Source organism: Procambarus clarkii, chromosome 32 (assembly GCF_040958095.1).
Source record: "Procambarus clarkii isolate CNS0578487 chromosome 32, FALCON_Pclarkii_2.0, whole genome shotgun sequence".
Taxonomy (NCBI): Eukaryota; Metazoa; Arthropoda; class Malacostraca; order Decapoda; family Cambaridae; genus Procambarus; species Procambarus clarkii.
Window position 1 is genome coordinate 38409138 of NC_091181.1, and position 13853 is coordinate 38422990.

The 13853-nt window shown below is 36.6% G+C and overlaps 1 protein-coding gene across 1 annotated transcript in view; it reads right to left on the bottom strand.

Annotated features, from left to right (window-relative positions):
* Positions 1 to 1620: 1620 nt before the first annotated feature.
* The window catches only part of LOC123759472 (nucleolar protein dao-5-like), a 39058-nt gene continuing 26825 nt past the window's right edge, over positions 1621 to 13853 (bottom strand). The window contains exons 3-5 of the mRNA XM_069335259.1: positions 11980 to 13400; positions 8246 to 9012; positions 1621 to 5087 (exon numbers count right to left, since the gene is read on the bottom strand). Coding sequence (XP_069191360.1) covers positions 4887 to 5087; positions 8246 to 9012; positions 11980 to 13400 — 2389 coding nt within the window. The 3' untranslated portion in view covers positions 1621 to 4886. The remainder of the gene's footprint in view (positions 5088 to 8245; positions 9013 to 11979; positions 13401 to 13853) is intronic.

Consider the following 13853-nt stretch of genomic DNA (forward strand, 5'->3'; position numbering starts at 1 on the left):
TAGTAGGACTACCTCTAATTCTTGCCTATGTAATTCATACTACTGTCTATCTTGAGTATCGGCTGTAATGTAAATGTTACTGTCCTGGTGGGACGTGATAGGTGAATAAAGTAGTGTTAATTTGTACTAATCATGTTACACCAGTGATCATTCAGCATTCATTAAGGACACCAGTGATCATTCAGCATTCATTAAGGGCTGATCAAGTAATCCGCTGATTATTTAATTCAGCCTGATGTTACACCAGGCTGATTAACCCTAACCCCTAACAGGTTTATTATTATTTATGGGAGTAAGTTCCCAGGGGGGCCGGGCCTTGTCTATCTCTCGCTGGGGCTTTCCAGTGTTAAACACTACTTATAATTAGGCCCAAATTCAACAAAGGTGAATAACTAATTACTTTATAGCTTTATCACGGCCACCATAACAGGGGCTCATGACAACAACATCAGATTTTTTTATTTTGATGGTAAACTTCACACAATATAGACGGGGCAGCAATGTGATCAGCATAGGGCCCATCTTTTGCTAATATTTTCCTATGTAATTATGAGAAAATGTGAATAGTTACTTGTCCTGCGGAGTTCAAGCTTATTCTTTTATCATTGGTATGTTGATGACTTCTTCCTTATCTTTAATGGTCGTTCACACCTTGAGATGTTTGGTATTTAATTCTAAACATTCAAACTTGACGTTTACTTGTGAAATTTAGGACATTTCTACAATCTTTCCTCGACCCAGTAGTTACTAACAGTTGGAGGTCAATTTGTTACATCAGTTTACCGCAAACTCACATTCACAAGATTGAGTTTACATTATCCTAGCTTGTATCCAAAACTATATAAACTGCATACAATCAAAACTTTGATAGAGCTTTTAATGTGTTCAGTATCGATCAATAACTTATGATTCGAAGTTAAATTAGGTTACCAGTCATCATTCCTTCCCCCATCCCATTCCAAATCCTTATCCTGATTCCCTCCAAGTGCTATATAGTCATAATGGCTTGGCGCTTTCTCCCTGATTTTGCCACCTTTCCCTTTTTAGTAAGATGTTTTACAGATTTCTGAGGATATTCTTAAATACCAAATTTAATCCTATTGTCGAGGTTCCCAGAGTCCCTAAAGACTTACATTGTCAAATTTCCATACCATGGCAATGCAAGCTATTATATTAGGAACTTCTGAATATTCTTAGACATACTTATCGACAAGTTAGTTTCCAATTCGTGTTTACTAACAACAATACAATTGGAAGCTATTTAAAATGAGGAAACTGAAGGTAAAGGACTCTTGTACTTTCACTGCATTAATTTCAATGACAAAATCGGTAAACCTAGGAGTAGCATGGAGACTGGTGATGAAACAAATTTATTTATTTATATACAAGGTTCATTGGGTTTGTGAGAATACATATCATGGTAATTTACAATCTTGTAAAGCCACTAGTACGCGCAGCGTTTCGGGCAGGTCCTTAATTAATCTAACATAATTTTAAGTAGGTAAATTCTAGAGGAGAGGAATGCAGAAGCCATAGCTAGGCAAAGACAAAAAAAAACTCATTATAAGAACCCTAAAAAATAAAAGGCAGGAACGACCAGGAAATCATTGAGACAAAGAGTTAGTTTAGTTCATTTATTATGCACCCTGTACCCATCTTGTGGGCAGTAGTGGAAAGGGTTACAGAGACCCATTTCTCTGACGTCGTGCATGTGTACTCGGTACACATGCTCAGCGGCTCGGCTTGGCTCGGTACTACCATTGCAAGTAAGTACAAATGTAAAATTAACTTCATGCAAAGATACTGTACGTGAAATTTGCATAAATCAGCAAGTAATACATCATAGTGCAAAAAAACATTTGTCAGGAAGTCGTCATCTCTAGTGGCTTTGACAGTGGACAGAAGGACCTGTGAAAGGTCTCTTCATTATTGCTGAATTTTTCCTCAAGGTGTACAGTATTTTGAACGGACGTAATAAACTGTACTGAATTGATATTTACAGCTTTGATGGGTAGACAATTATATAGGCTCATTATCCAATGGGTGAAAACCATCTCCCTTTCTTTCTTGCATTATTTCACAAACATCAAATAACATTATTACTTTTGCAACAAAATCTGCTAAACATTTGATAGTTGGTAACATTAATTTTAACTTAAAACACATTTATTAGTACTGTCATTGGTTTCAGATTCAGGTTAATTTGTGTCAGCACGACAACTTATACTATAGATCAAATTTGTACCGAATGTAAGTTTGTGAATTTTACAGCAGTATAGCTTAAGCTCTTGATTTGTAAAGGAAATTTTGTCACCTGATTTAACCAGTTTAAGAGGGTGATAAAGAAACAGACAAAAGTGCTAAGAAATGTTTAATATTGACACTAGTTTTTAAAATATTATAGGACTGCCTCAGATAAATAGCAATTTATATTTAAAGTTTGAAGTTGGGTATTGACTAGCATAAATTATATAAGACAAATATTTTAAGATACTGATATACATATTATAGCATTCAACTTAAATGTATCTTATTTGAAATGATTAGTGAATACGTATTGAAAAGTTTATATAGTATTGTGATCTTATGTGGACCTTGTACAGTTTAAAAATTTAACACAGTATTACAGCACCTACTTCAGTTACAGGAAGGTAATTATAGGCACTTTGCCAATAGTGATCCTTGTATTAATTAAAAGATATGAAATATACATAAACATGATACATTATAAGCATATGTGAATACTGTGAACTTTGGCAAAGCATTTCTTTTATTTAGTTAGGCTTATACAGTTTGATTTTTCCTCACTTGAGTACATTTTAAAATACTGTACTGTACCAACCCATCCTCCTAACAAGGCGTCCCATTTTGACGCATACTTTACCTAAGGCCAAAAATTGTCATACTAGCAAATGGTAGCAGCTCACGAAATTTATATACTGTCCCTGTTTTCTGTTCTGGGTCCTCTGGTAGGTCAGGATTTTAGTAGGACAGTACATACTAAAACACTAGTCTGACAGTTTCTTGACGTTGAGAAACCTTAGGACGGGCTGATTGTACAGTACAATATATTAAATTCCATACATTAATCATCTAATAAAATCTATACAGTATATCACTTGCTGTATGAGAATTACCTCTTTATAATGTGGGACATGTCAAAGTGTTTATCTATGGCAAATATGTTGTAATAATATTTACTTACGATTGTCACCAGACTATCTCTACATACAGACTAGATATATTAATGTTAAGCTGATCTGTTATCCTACTCCTCTTTAATATATGATAATATTTACATAATAAATATTCTAGTTTCTTTCATTTCTTAGTTTGGTGTAAGAGGAGAAGATAATAAATAAATAAACGGTCAAGAGAAAATGTACAAAATAAAGCTGATTGATGAGGCAAGGAAGCATATTGTGCAGAGGGTGGAGGTACTACATACACATTTATATGTGAAGGAGTGCCATGACATTGATACAGTATTTGGGGATGTTTATGCAGAGTCCTAGTTTGTTTTTGAACAGAAAAATGCAAGAATATTTTCAATGTATATATATATGTCTTAAAAATATACTTATTTTATTAAATTATCATTGGAAGCACTAACATAGGAAAGATGTAATAATTTATAAATTGCATCTTTTCTCCCAATAATTACTAAAACAAATTCGGCCTCAACCACTCTGCAGTTTATCTGGTTATCTTGAGATGATTTCGGGGCTTTAGTGTCCCCGCGGCCCAGACCTCGACCAGGCCTCCACCCCCAGGAAGCAGCCCGTGACAGCTGACTAACACCCAGGTACCTATTTTACTGCTAGGTAACAGGGGCATAGGGTGAAAGGAACTCTGCCCATTGTTTCTCGCCGGTGGCCAGGATCGAACCCAGGACCACAGGATCACAAGTCCAGCGTGCTGTCTGCTCGGCCGACCCGGCTCCTTAAGACATTTTCTTTCCAACTGGGAAAGTTTTTGACATCTTACTTTTTTTAGTTCATTAATGTTCAACGCTTAACCCCCACCAAACATGCCGATGCCGCCTCCAGTTTATGATGGCATTTTCTCAAGGCTTTATTTGCATGCAGAAAGTATGTCTTGTATAGTGCATTTAGCTGTGTGATAAACAATTGGGTTTGGACATAGGCAAATAAATGTTTAATCCCTATATGTCACTCTGCTCTAAGTTATAAGCACAGGAACCTACCACTATCATAACTGACTTAAACAATATATTGAGTACAAATATACATACTGTATATATATTTTTTATGAATAAAACATTTGAGCTTGATATATAAATATATGAAACAAATGCACTTGTTTGAGTGGAAATTGCTTCCTTGGATGTTACAAAAATTAATATGCACCATTATGTTGCATTAACATTAAAAGTTCTAAGACCTAGAGATGTGGCTCATACTGTTGGGTATCTTAAATTGTTGTTATTTTTTAGGAAGGTTCAGCAAGTGCCACCTAAAATGAAGAAGCAAAAATGCAACATGGAAAATGTATTAAGAGAAATACTGTACTGTATTTTAATTTGCTACATTAAACTTAAAAAAATATTTAACATGATTTCTTTATCAACAATGCTACTGTTAATCTATAAACATTTTATTTATCATGTTTTATAAATAAGATGAATAGCATTCATTTACATCTTTTGGAGGGGGGAGAAGGGAACAAAACATGGGATAGACTATTTTAAAGTAGGTAATTAATAAAATATATCTGCTTGGATAAAAAGAGACGTTATATAATTAATTATTGGCTTAAATTTCATTCTCATGCAAAACAGTCATTGCACTATACTATACAGTATATACAACTATACTGTGCATTGTTCCTTCATTCTTTACACGATCACTCTTCCATCCCTGTTCTTATAGTTTGGTCAGAAAACCGAGTTTTGTTTTGGGAGGAGGTGGGCGAGGTGGAGGAGCCTTCTTAGATGTGCTGCTACAGGTGGAAGCGGTTGAATCTCTTCTGGTGTCACGATAAGCCAAAGGTGATCCTCTTGGTAAGCTACCACCATTAGGTGCTGGTTGTTGGCCATTTGTTGAAGTACATGATGCTTGAGGACTCTGTAAAATTCAATTTAATTTAAATTTAAATACTGTACTTGTCTTCCAAGGAAATACAAACTATTGACATACGCAACTGTCTGCAAATGGAGTTAACGGTAAGCAAATGCAGGTAATGGAAATTTGTCAATGGCTGCCTTGGAGAAAGTACATCACCAGGCAACAAAAATCATTCCAGAATTAAGTCAACTCTCATACCAGGAACAGTTATGGGCCACAGGGCTAACAATGCAAACCAGGCATGACAGGGCAGGTCTCATCAAAACTTTAAATACTGAACAGTTTGGAGGAGGTTGATCCAGACAATTTTTTCAAAAGGTAAGATGTAACAAAGAGCAACGGTTTCAAGCTCAAGAAGCCACAATGTAGGACTGAGAACAGGAAATGTTTTTCACCCATATGGTTATTAACCCATGGACCTGCTTACCTGCCAAAACTGTAAATGCCAAAAAACTCCTAATTTTTAAATAAAACAAAGTTTATCAAGACAAATGGGGGGACCTTTGACAAACCGCAGTCTTCCTATTCTCATCGAGGCCACTAGAGTGTTAGTGTCCCTCGGGTGAATTCGGGAAAGGTAGTAAATAAAGCAAAAGTGGAGTGTGTTGATAATGCAGTGTGGCAGTGGTACAAACAGAAGCGTGAGGAGATGAAGAAACCAGTGGCAGGCTGGCTGCTTGTGGAAAAGGCACATGATTTTTACCAGCCATGAAAATTCCTTTGAAATGTTTATACAGTACAGTGAAGGATGGATCAGAAGCTTTAAACTCCTCCATGGCATTAGGTTCATTAAAGTACAGAACATGGTAAAAGGCTGACACTAGTGGTGTTGATGAGTATTTTAAATAAATCTGCAGAGATGATGCAGGAACAAAATTTACCTCCAGAGCAAATTTATAATGCGGATGAGACAGGTTTGTGCTGGCGTATGTTATCCACAAACACGATGGCTCATAGTGATGAAGACCATCCTTCGGGTGGTTATACGCTGAACAAACAGATTTTCTATGTTGTGCTATGCTAATGCAGCTGGTGCGCACAAATTTAAATTACTGCTGTACTTGTGATTGGGATTAGCAAAAACCCCAGAGCTTTAATGTCAACTAGGTGCCACTCTGTGATTAGTAAGCAGTAGTCAAATGGGTGGATGTCTTGAGTAATATTTGCCGAGTGGTTTAATAAGAACTTTGTACCCGAAGTAAAGGAGCATCTGAAAAGTGTTGGTCTCCTGGAAAACAGTAAGAGTTGTGCTGCTGCTAGATAATAGTACAATGCATCCATGAGGTGATTAGCAAGTACAGTAAATGGCAATATCATTGATACGTTCTTACAACCCAATACAAGTTCACTGATCTAATCCGTGGATCAAGTGAAAATTAAGCACCACTAAAAGAGGGTATTTGCCAGACAATCTTAGTAATCAGCCAGGAACAATTAAAGACTATTTTTTAGAATAAAAAAAAAAGTTACAATCTGGACTATAGCTAGTTATCACGTCTGTTTTCTAAGGAAGATGATGAGGCAGAGTTTGAAGGATTTGGGGCCAAGAACGTTAGCAAGAAGAAAAAATTGAGAGGAATTCATAGTCTCTGTTAGGGGGATTAAGTCCCAGAACTGAAAGCAGAACTGGTGACAGAAACAGTAAAAGATGGTTAAGTCCCTGAGCCTTTTTTTGTGCCTCTGTAACTCTTTCCTCTACCGCACACAAGATGAGTATGGGATGCATAATAAATGAACTAAACTAAACTCGCATTACACCACCTGCACCTGACTCGTCACATGTTGACCGAAATGTTTTAACATTTGAGGTTACCTCACCACCATTACTTCAGTCAACCCAACATCTAATTCATCTCATATCCCCATCTCGCAGGACGATAAGTCATACATGGAATCGGGAGAGAACATGAAATGTGAGGCTGATCTACTAGTCTGCACTAGCAAAATCTGGGTAGAGCACAAGAATATCTCCTAATATTCGTGTATATGAAGTACAGTAGTTACAGAGCTCAATGTACCTCATGCCAATTGGTCTGAAATCATTGATAACAGGGCAATCACAGATAAGTGTTGGAGAGTATGCCATATCACCTAACAAGTGACTTGATATTGTCACCTAACACCAATTAGAAGAGGTCCACAATGATTCCGTAGTTGTAATTGGTGCACGGTTGAAGCCTACAAGAAAACTTAAGACTTCTTTCAAGTAGAAGATTATTCTTGTGCTAGTCACAACCAGGAAGTGGCATCTCTAGATTTCATGACCATGAAAATAGGGTTTCAAGATCTGTTAGGGTGTTAAATTACTCGGTTAACAGACTGGGGAGTGAGCTCAAGCCTAGCAAGAAGTACAATTACAGTTTAAATGTTAGGATATCTATGTGTGAGAGCACATACTTCCTTGGATTGCCACTCACCCTTTCTGTTGACCACCAGCTCTAAACCCTGAGAGAGATGGTGTTATGTACCACACCAGACACACTGACACCTGGTGTAATAAAGACATGTCGGGTCCCTCAAGGCAGACATGTGAAGCGAGGACTTGGGACACAGCAGCTTCATGTTTAGTGGTGCCAATGAAAGCTGCGAGGGTCTTATGAGGCCACAGGTTGTTTAAAAGAATTAAAATTAGAACTACTGTAGTAGGAAGAGAGGAATAATAATAATACATTGACTGGTGATCAACCTGGTAGAAGAACAAGCAAAGAGATACCAAAAATTTGTCAGCCACCAGATAGTATTGGATGCTTGATCAAAGATGTATGTACAAGATGAATCCTTTGTTATTTGTCACCTAGGTAAGATTAGTAAGGAGTCCTATGACATGAAGCTCCAGGGAAGAGAAAAGTACAGTTTGCAATACACTGTATTTTATATAAACAAAATTGTAGAGTTGTATCATTTCAAAAATGAGTCATAAAATGTTGTGTTACTATCCTTGTGAAACTGTATGTTAATGGTGCCTGCTCTCTGACCATAATAACTTGAATAAATATATTTTTTTTTACTTAAATGGTGCAGTAATTCACAATTTTACTATTATTTTACAAATATTTAAATAAAAAATTGTATAAGCATTTTATTGTAGGCCTTCTGTCATATGATAATTTTAAATATTCCCTTAAATTATAATTGTAGTGAAAAAATAATGTTCTTACCTGACCTGGAGGCAATGGTGCTTGTCTCTTTTTTCTTCCTGTCCAGAGTCTTGCTGTAGGAGGTAAAGATGATCTTATTACATCTCGGTAAATGGGGGTTGAACTTGTTACAGAAAAAGACATGCGAGACGTTGAGTCTCTAGTGAATTCTTCGTGCATGTCTTCATCATCATCTTCATCAAATGGATTTGTTGAGATTGATTCACTTGCTACCTTAAGTGATTGTGGGCTGAGTAACACCATGGAATCATTTATATGCAGCGGTGAGAGCGATGAACAACTAGAAGACATAGAATTAGGTACTGGAGAAGAGGCTATTCTTGGCTTAAACTCCTGCTCTCTGAATCTACTTCTTGTTTCATGGCAACTATTTTTATTTACCTCATCATCATCATCATCATCAAAAGGATTTTTTGCAACATCTTCTGTTATTTTAGAAGGTGTGTAAACTGCCTTTGATCTTTCTTCCTCTAACTTATTTTCATCCTCATCACTGTCAAATGGATTCAGTGAAACATTCTTTCGAGGCTTTGCTACTGGAATAGGTGTTGATGGTAATATTTTATTATCTTCGGTTCCGTCATCGTCACTGTCAAATGGATTTAACGATATAATTTTTCTGGGTTTTGGCACTGGAGGGATGGGAGTCTGTTCAGTGTGTTCATCTATCTTTCTAGCTCTAGGAGGCTCTGGAGGTTCCTTAGGTATATTACTTGCTGGTGTATTACCTTCTTCTTCAGAGATAGTAACAGTCATTTTTGAGGGAGCTGGAAATAAAGTATTGTATGAGGTTTTAAATTTATATAGCATATACAGTATTTATATTGCCGTAAATTTTTATAATCTCGTTGTAAAGAAAATATTTACTGTACGACATAAATTTTATAATGATATGAAAACTGGACTCATTCTGTGACAACTACAAAACAAAGCACATAAACAATTGTCATATGCCCAGAAACTATGAAAGAAAACTTGCACAAAACAGCAGCAAAGATCCCAAGTCATAAGCATATGCAAGGAGTAACAACAAGCCATAATGTATGCAAGACCCTTGAAAGATGAGACCAAGTTCATCACAGGATATAAGAAAGAAACTGATACTCTGGATGAATACCTAACATCAGTTTTTATGTATCCTTGAAACAATGTGCAAGATTAGAGACTTAATAAAAAATATATATCTATGTGTTCTTTAATTTTGTATACAAAATATTATTATTATTACTTAATATATTATTACAGTATTATTATTAGACAATGCAGATGTTTGAAGCAGGAGAATGTGATATGGTGGGTGGGTGTGAGTATGTGTGTGTGTAATTACCTAAGTGATTATCAGTTTATTTACCAGTCTCCATGGTGTAGTGGTAAGACACTCGTCTGGCATTCCGCGAGCGTTTTGTCCTGGGTTCGTATCCTGGCCGGGGAGGATTTACAAAATCCTATGTTTGCCCTTTTGCATATATCTGCTAAGATTCCTGTGCACAAGGATGTCTGGAATATTGGAGTGGAATGCTCGGCTCAGTTGCACATTCTTGCAGCACCCAAGGTGAAACTCCATCAGGTCCAACTGCTTTATTTCTTCCTAGCCTCGTGAATAAATTTTCCATTTCGTCTTGATATACCTCTATGCAGGTATCTCAATAGGGCGTGCTCTGGAATTGGTATTAGATTCGGTTCTATGAAATCCTTATTTTGTACAAACACACTTTGGAACTGTTCATCTCTCACATTTCTTTTTTGTTTCTTGGTAGTCCTGTTGCTGTAGGGAGCCGGTCGGCCGAGCGGACAGCATGCTGGACTTGTGATCCTGTGATCCTGGGTTCGATCCCAGGCGCCGGCGAGAAACAATGGGCAGCGTTTCTTTCACCCTATGCCCCTGTTACCTAGCAGTAAAGTAGGTACCTGGGTGTTAGTCAGCTGTCACAGGCTGCTTCCTGGGGGTGGAGGCCTGGTCGAGGACCGGGCCGCAGGGACACTGAAAAGCCCCGAAATCATCTCAAGATAACCTTCTCTGTTCTGAATCTCTGAATTTTAGCCTTTGCATGCAACTTGCTTTTAATTTATAGAAAAGGCATACATCTGTTATACATTTGTCTGCTATACCTTTCTCAAAGTGACTTTCTGCCTCTCTCCTCACTGTGGTGCAATATGATTCTTGCTTGCTTGTAGTGCTGGTATGTTTGTAGGTTAGGCCTCTTCCTATATTGAACCCATTTTTTTTTTTTGTCTTTTTCCTCTTTAGCCCTCTCACAATTTCTGTTGAACTAATCATGATCTCTGTTTTGGTATGAATGTTTGTGTGCCTTCATCGTATATTTTGCAAAATTTGGCATACTCATTTACTTCCTTGCCTAGCAACAAGTCTGTCCAATTAAACTCGTTAAAAAAATTTCTAAGTTCCCCATGGTGTCCTCTTGAAATCGAGTTTATCAACTGTTTCAACGTCTCCATTCTCTTCTAGATTATATCGCAAAGCATATTTATTTTTCAACAGGACTACCAATTCCTGGCCCATTTCCCCATTTCAAGACCCCGAACCAATGCAGAAGCTAGACCAAATAACCCTGCAACAGAAACAGCTAGAAAAACATAAGCTGCCAACATGTCACACTCTATGTTGATACATTTAATACCTTATCAATATCCCCTATGTAATGTCATTCATGCATATGTTTCCTTTTCATCCGTATGTTACCTAACCACCTCACCATAAGAGGATATAATCCAGTGCTAAGCACAGAAGAATTTGTCTTTGAGAATGTGAGGCGTGACCTTACGAAACGCATCACTAGACATCAGACCCACTATAAGAAAAAATGAACTTTGGAGATTCAATTTCTCAACTTCCTGCTTCCGTGAAGAAAAACATAAGAAATATCAAAAAGATTCGTACCAGAATCATAAATCTAAAACTCATTTTCAATGAAATAAATAAATAAAATAAATGTACAACAAGTTGAAGATTTTATAATGTCCATGTATAGGTGGAATTTAGTTAAAAAATGTAAAAGAATTATTCGATGGGCTGGGTCACATTACAATTCAGAAAATCAGTAGGCCAAGGAAATGACTGCTCAAGATTGGAAATATTTAAGTCACTTCTATCTCCAAGAAAATTGGAAGTACTGTACATCTGTAAACTACCAATTAATCAGCCAAACCTCACAAGTCTACAAGATCATGGAGAGAATCCTGGTGAAGAAATCATTCATCATCTCCAGTGCACACCCTTTGACAAGCATCACAACACAGTTTTGTCAAAAATTAATCCTACCTAACAAGCCTGTTAACATTTCTGGAAATAGTAATCAACCACAGACAAAAAGACTTTCAGTTGACATAGCATACATGGACTTCTCTAAAGCTTTTGACAAAATACAACATAAAAGGTTTGCATAGAAACAACAAGCACATGGAATCAACAGTAAACAATACTGTGATGAATAAAACAATGGTTAAAACACAGGCAGCAAAGACTCATCCTAAAATCAAAGAAAAATTCACTTGAAAAATTTTTGAGTAATGCAAGGTTTCATAAGGCCAGCCCCTTTTTTGTAATACACATCAATGACATGGATAACAATATCATAAATCTTTGTGGCACAGATCTCTTGGAAAAGTATTTTACTTAATTTTGATAATTATGAAAAGTTATGTATATGGCACTTACATGAAAAATTAATGGATTTTTGTTTATACTGTACTGTACTGTATATTAGTGAACTTACTGGTTGTGTCGAGAGTCTGGAGGGAGCGTGCAGCAGGCACTGGATGAGGTCGTTTGTTCCGTCGAGGGGTAGAGGGAGAGGTTGGTAATGATCCACCTACAGCAATGGACAAAGGAGCGGCAGAAAATGATGTTTTGTGGTCAACATATTTATCACCACTTTCATATGAAGAGCTCATTAAAGATGACTGTGAAACATTAGGATTTATGACTTTATCATTTCCACGGGAAACACGACATGCTGGGGTAGGCAGTGCAGAGCCTGTTTCAGCATCACTTTTACAAGGTTTATTGAGAGAGGATGGCAATGATCCCTGGAACCTTTCATTTGTTTCACTGTGTAATGCATCAAGTGAATGGGGAGCAGATCCACCAGACTTACGGTAACTCTTAGTTGGATCCCTTTTTATTGTTGGAGTCTCTCTTTCATTTGCACTGTGTTGTGCAATAAACTTATCCTCTGTTGAGTCCCTTAATTTGATATTTGCATTATCTTTATCCGTTATGAAAAATGGGGAAATAGGTAATGGCCGCTCTAAAGTAATTTTATCAATATTGTTTTTTAAGATCTCACTCTTTGGAGGTAGAGGGGGTTTCTCACTTGCGTCTAACACTTTCTTCTGTGGAAGTGGTGGAGATATATTATCCTCTTCTGTCTTATCCTCTTCTGGTGGTTTACTCTCAGGAGGCAGTGGTGGTACATGACTCCCCATTGGAGGCTTACTAAGTGATGGTGTACCCGAACTCTCTCTTTCTTCACTGAATGAAAGTATAGGGGGCTTTTTGTTTTCCTTTACTAGATAAATCTTTAAAGATGTTGGGGATTTTTCATTACTTGTGAGAAGTAATTCATGTTTAATTTCATTTTTCATTTTAGCAGAGGTAATAACCTTGTCATTTGCAAGGCCATTCACTGCATGTTCTTCACCACTTGCTGGAAAAATACTCGAGGAACATGGTATAGCATCCTCATCTTTCTTTGGAAAATCTTCTATTGAGGGTGCCTCATTATTTTTTGACGAATCTCTCATTTGAATCCCAAATTCCTCTTTGCTCTTCAGAGTTTCACTTTCTGAAGTACAGTATTCATCATTCTTTACTTGATATATTATTGGAACTAGAATTTCCTTGATGTCTTTTCCTGAATAAATAACTGGAGGTGTTGGGGGATCCTTAACATTCCTGGTATCCTTACATGACTCAATGTGTTGAGGATCTTTACTATCCTGTGTTGGACTATTCAACACTAATGAAGAAAGTTTACCCTGAGTCATAGCATCACTGTCCTCATCAGGATGTACAACAGGTTTCCTTTGGTCTAGTTTAACATGAAGTTCACCATCAGAAGAGTTGCTTAGTGACTGTTCCTGATCCTTTTTACTGTTGGAAATATGTAGCACAGCCGGCTGCACAGCAGCATCCCTGTTGATTATATTATAAATTAGTTTTATAGAAATAATAATAATTATTTTTAATTACTGTATACAGTATAACATGTGAAACATGATGCAATAGAGTATTCATAGGTACACAATGTAAATTATATAAAGAAACTAATATGTGGAGCATTTATGGAATAACTTTTCAAAATTAGGTTATTTATGAGCTTTATGGGGGTAGCACTTAATGTTAAATGTGAATTAAGCATACATATGAAGAAAAGAAATTTGTTAAAGAAATTTACCAAATGATTTACAATTTTCAAGTGATATACAATAATTAAATTACTGCATATCACTAACATAGAAACTGTAGTTTTAGCAACAGTACAGATATAATGTTTAAGGATTCACAATAACAAAATTGGGAAACATACATTACATTGACTTTCCGGGTACTTACTTCGTACCATAATGTAACAGTCTGGGAGAGAAT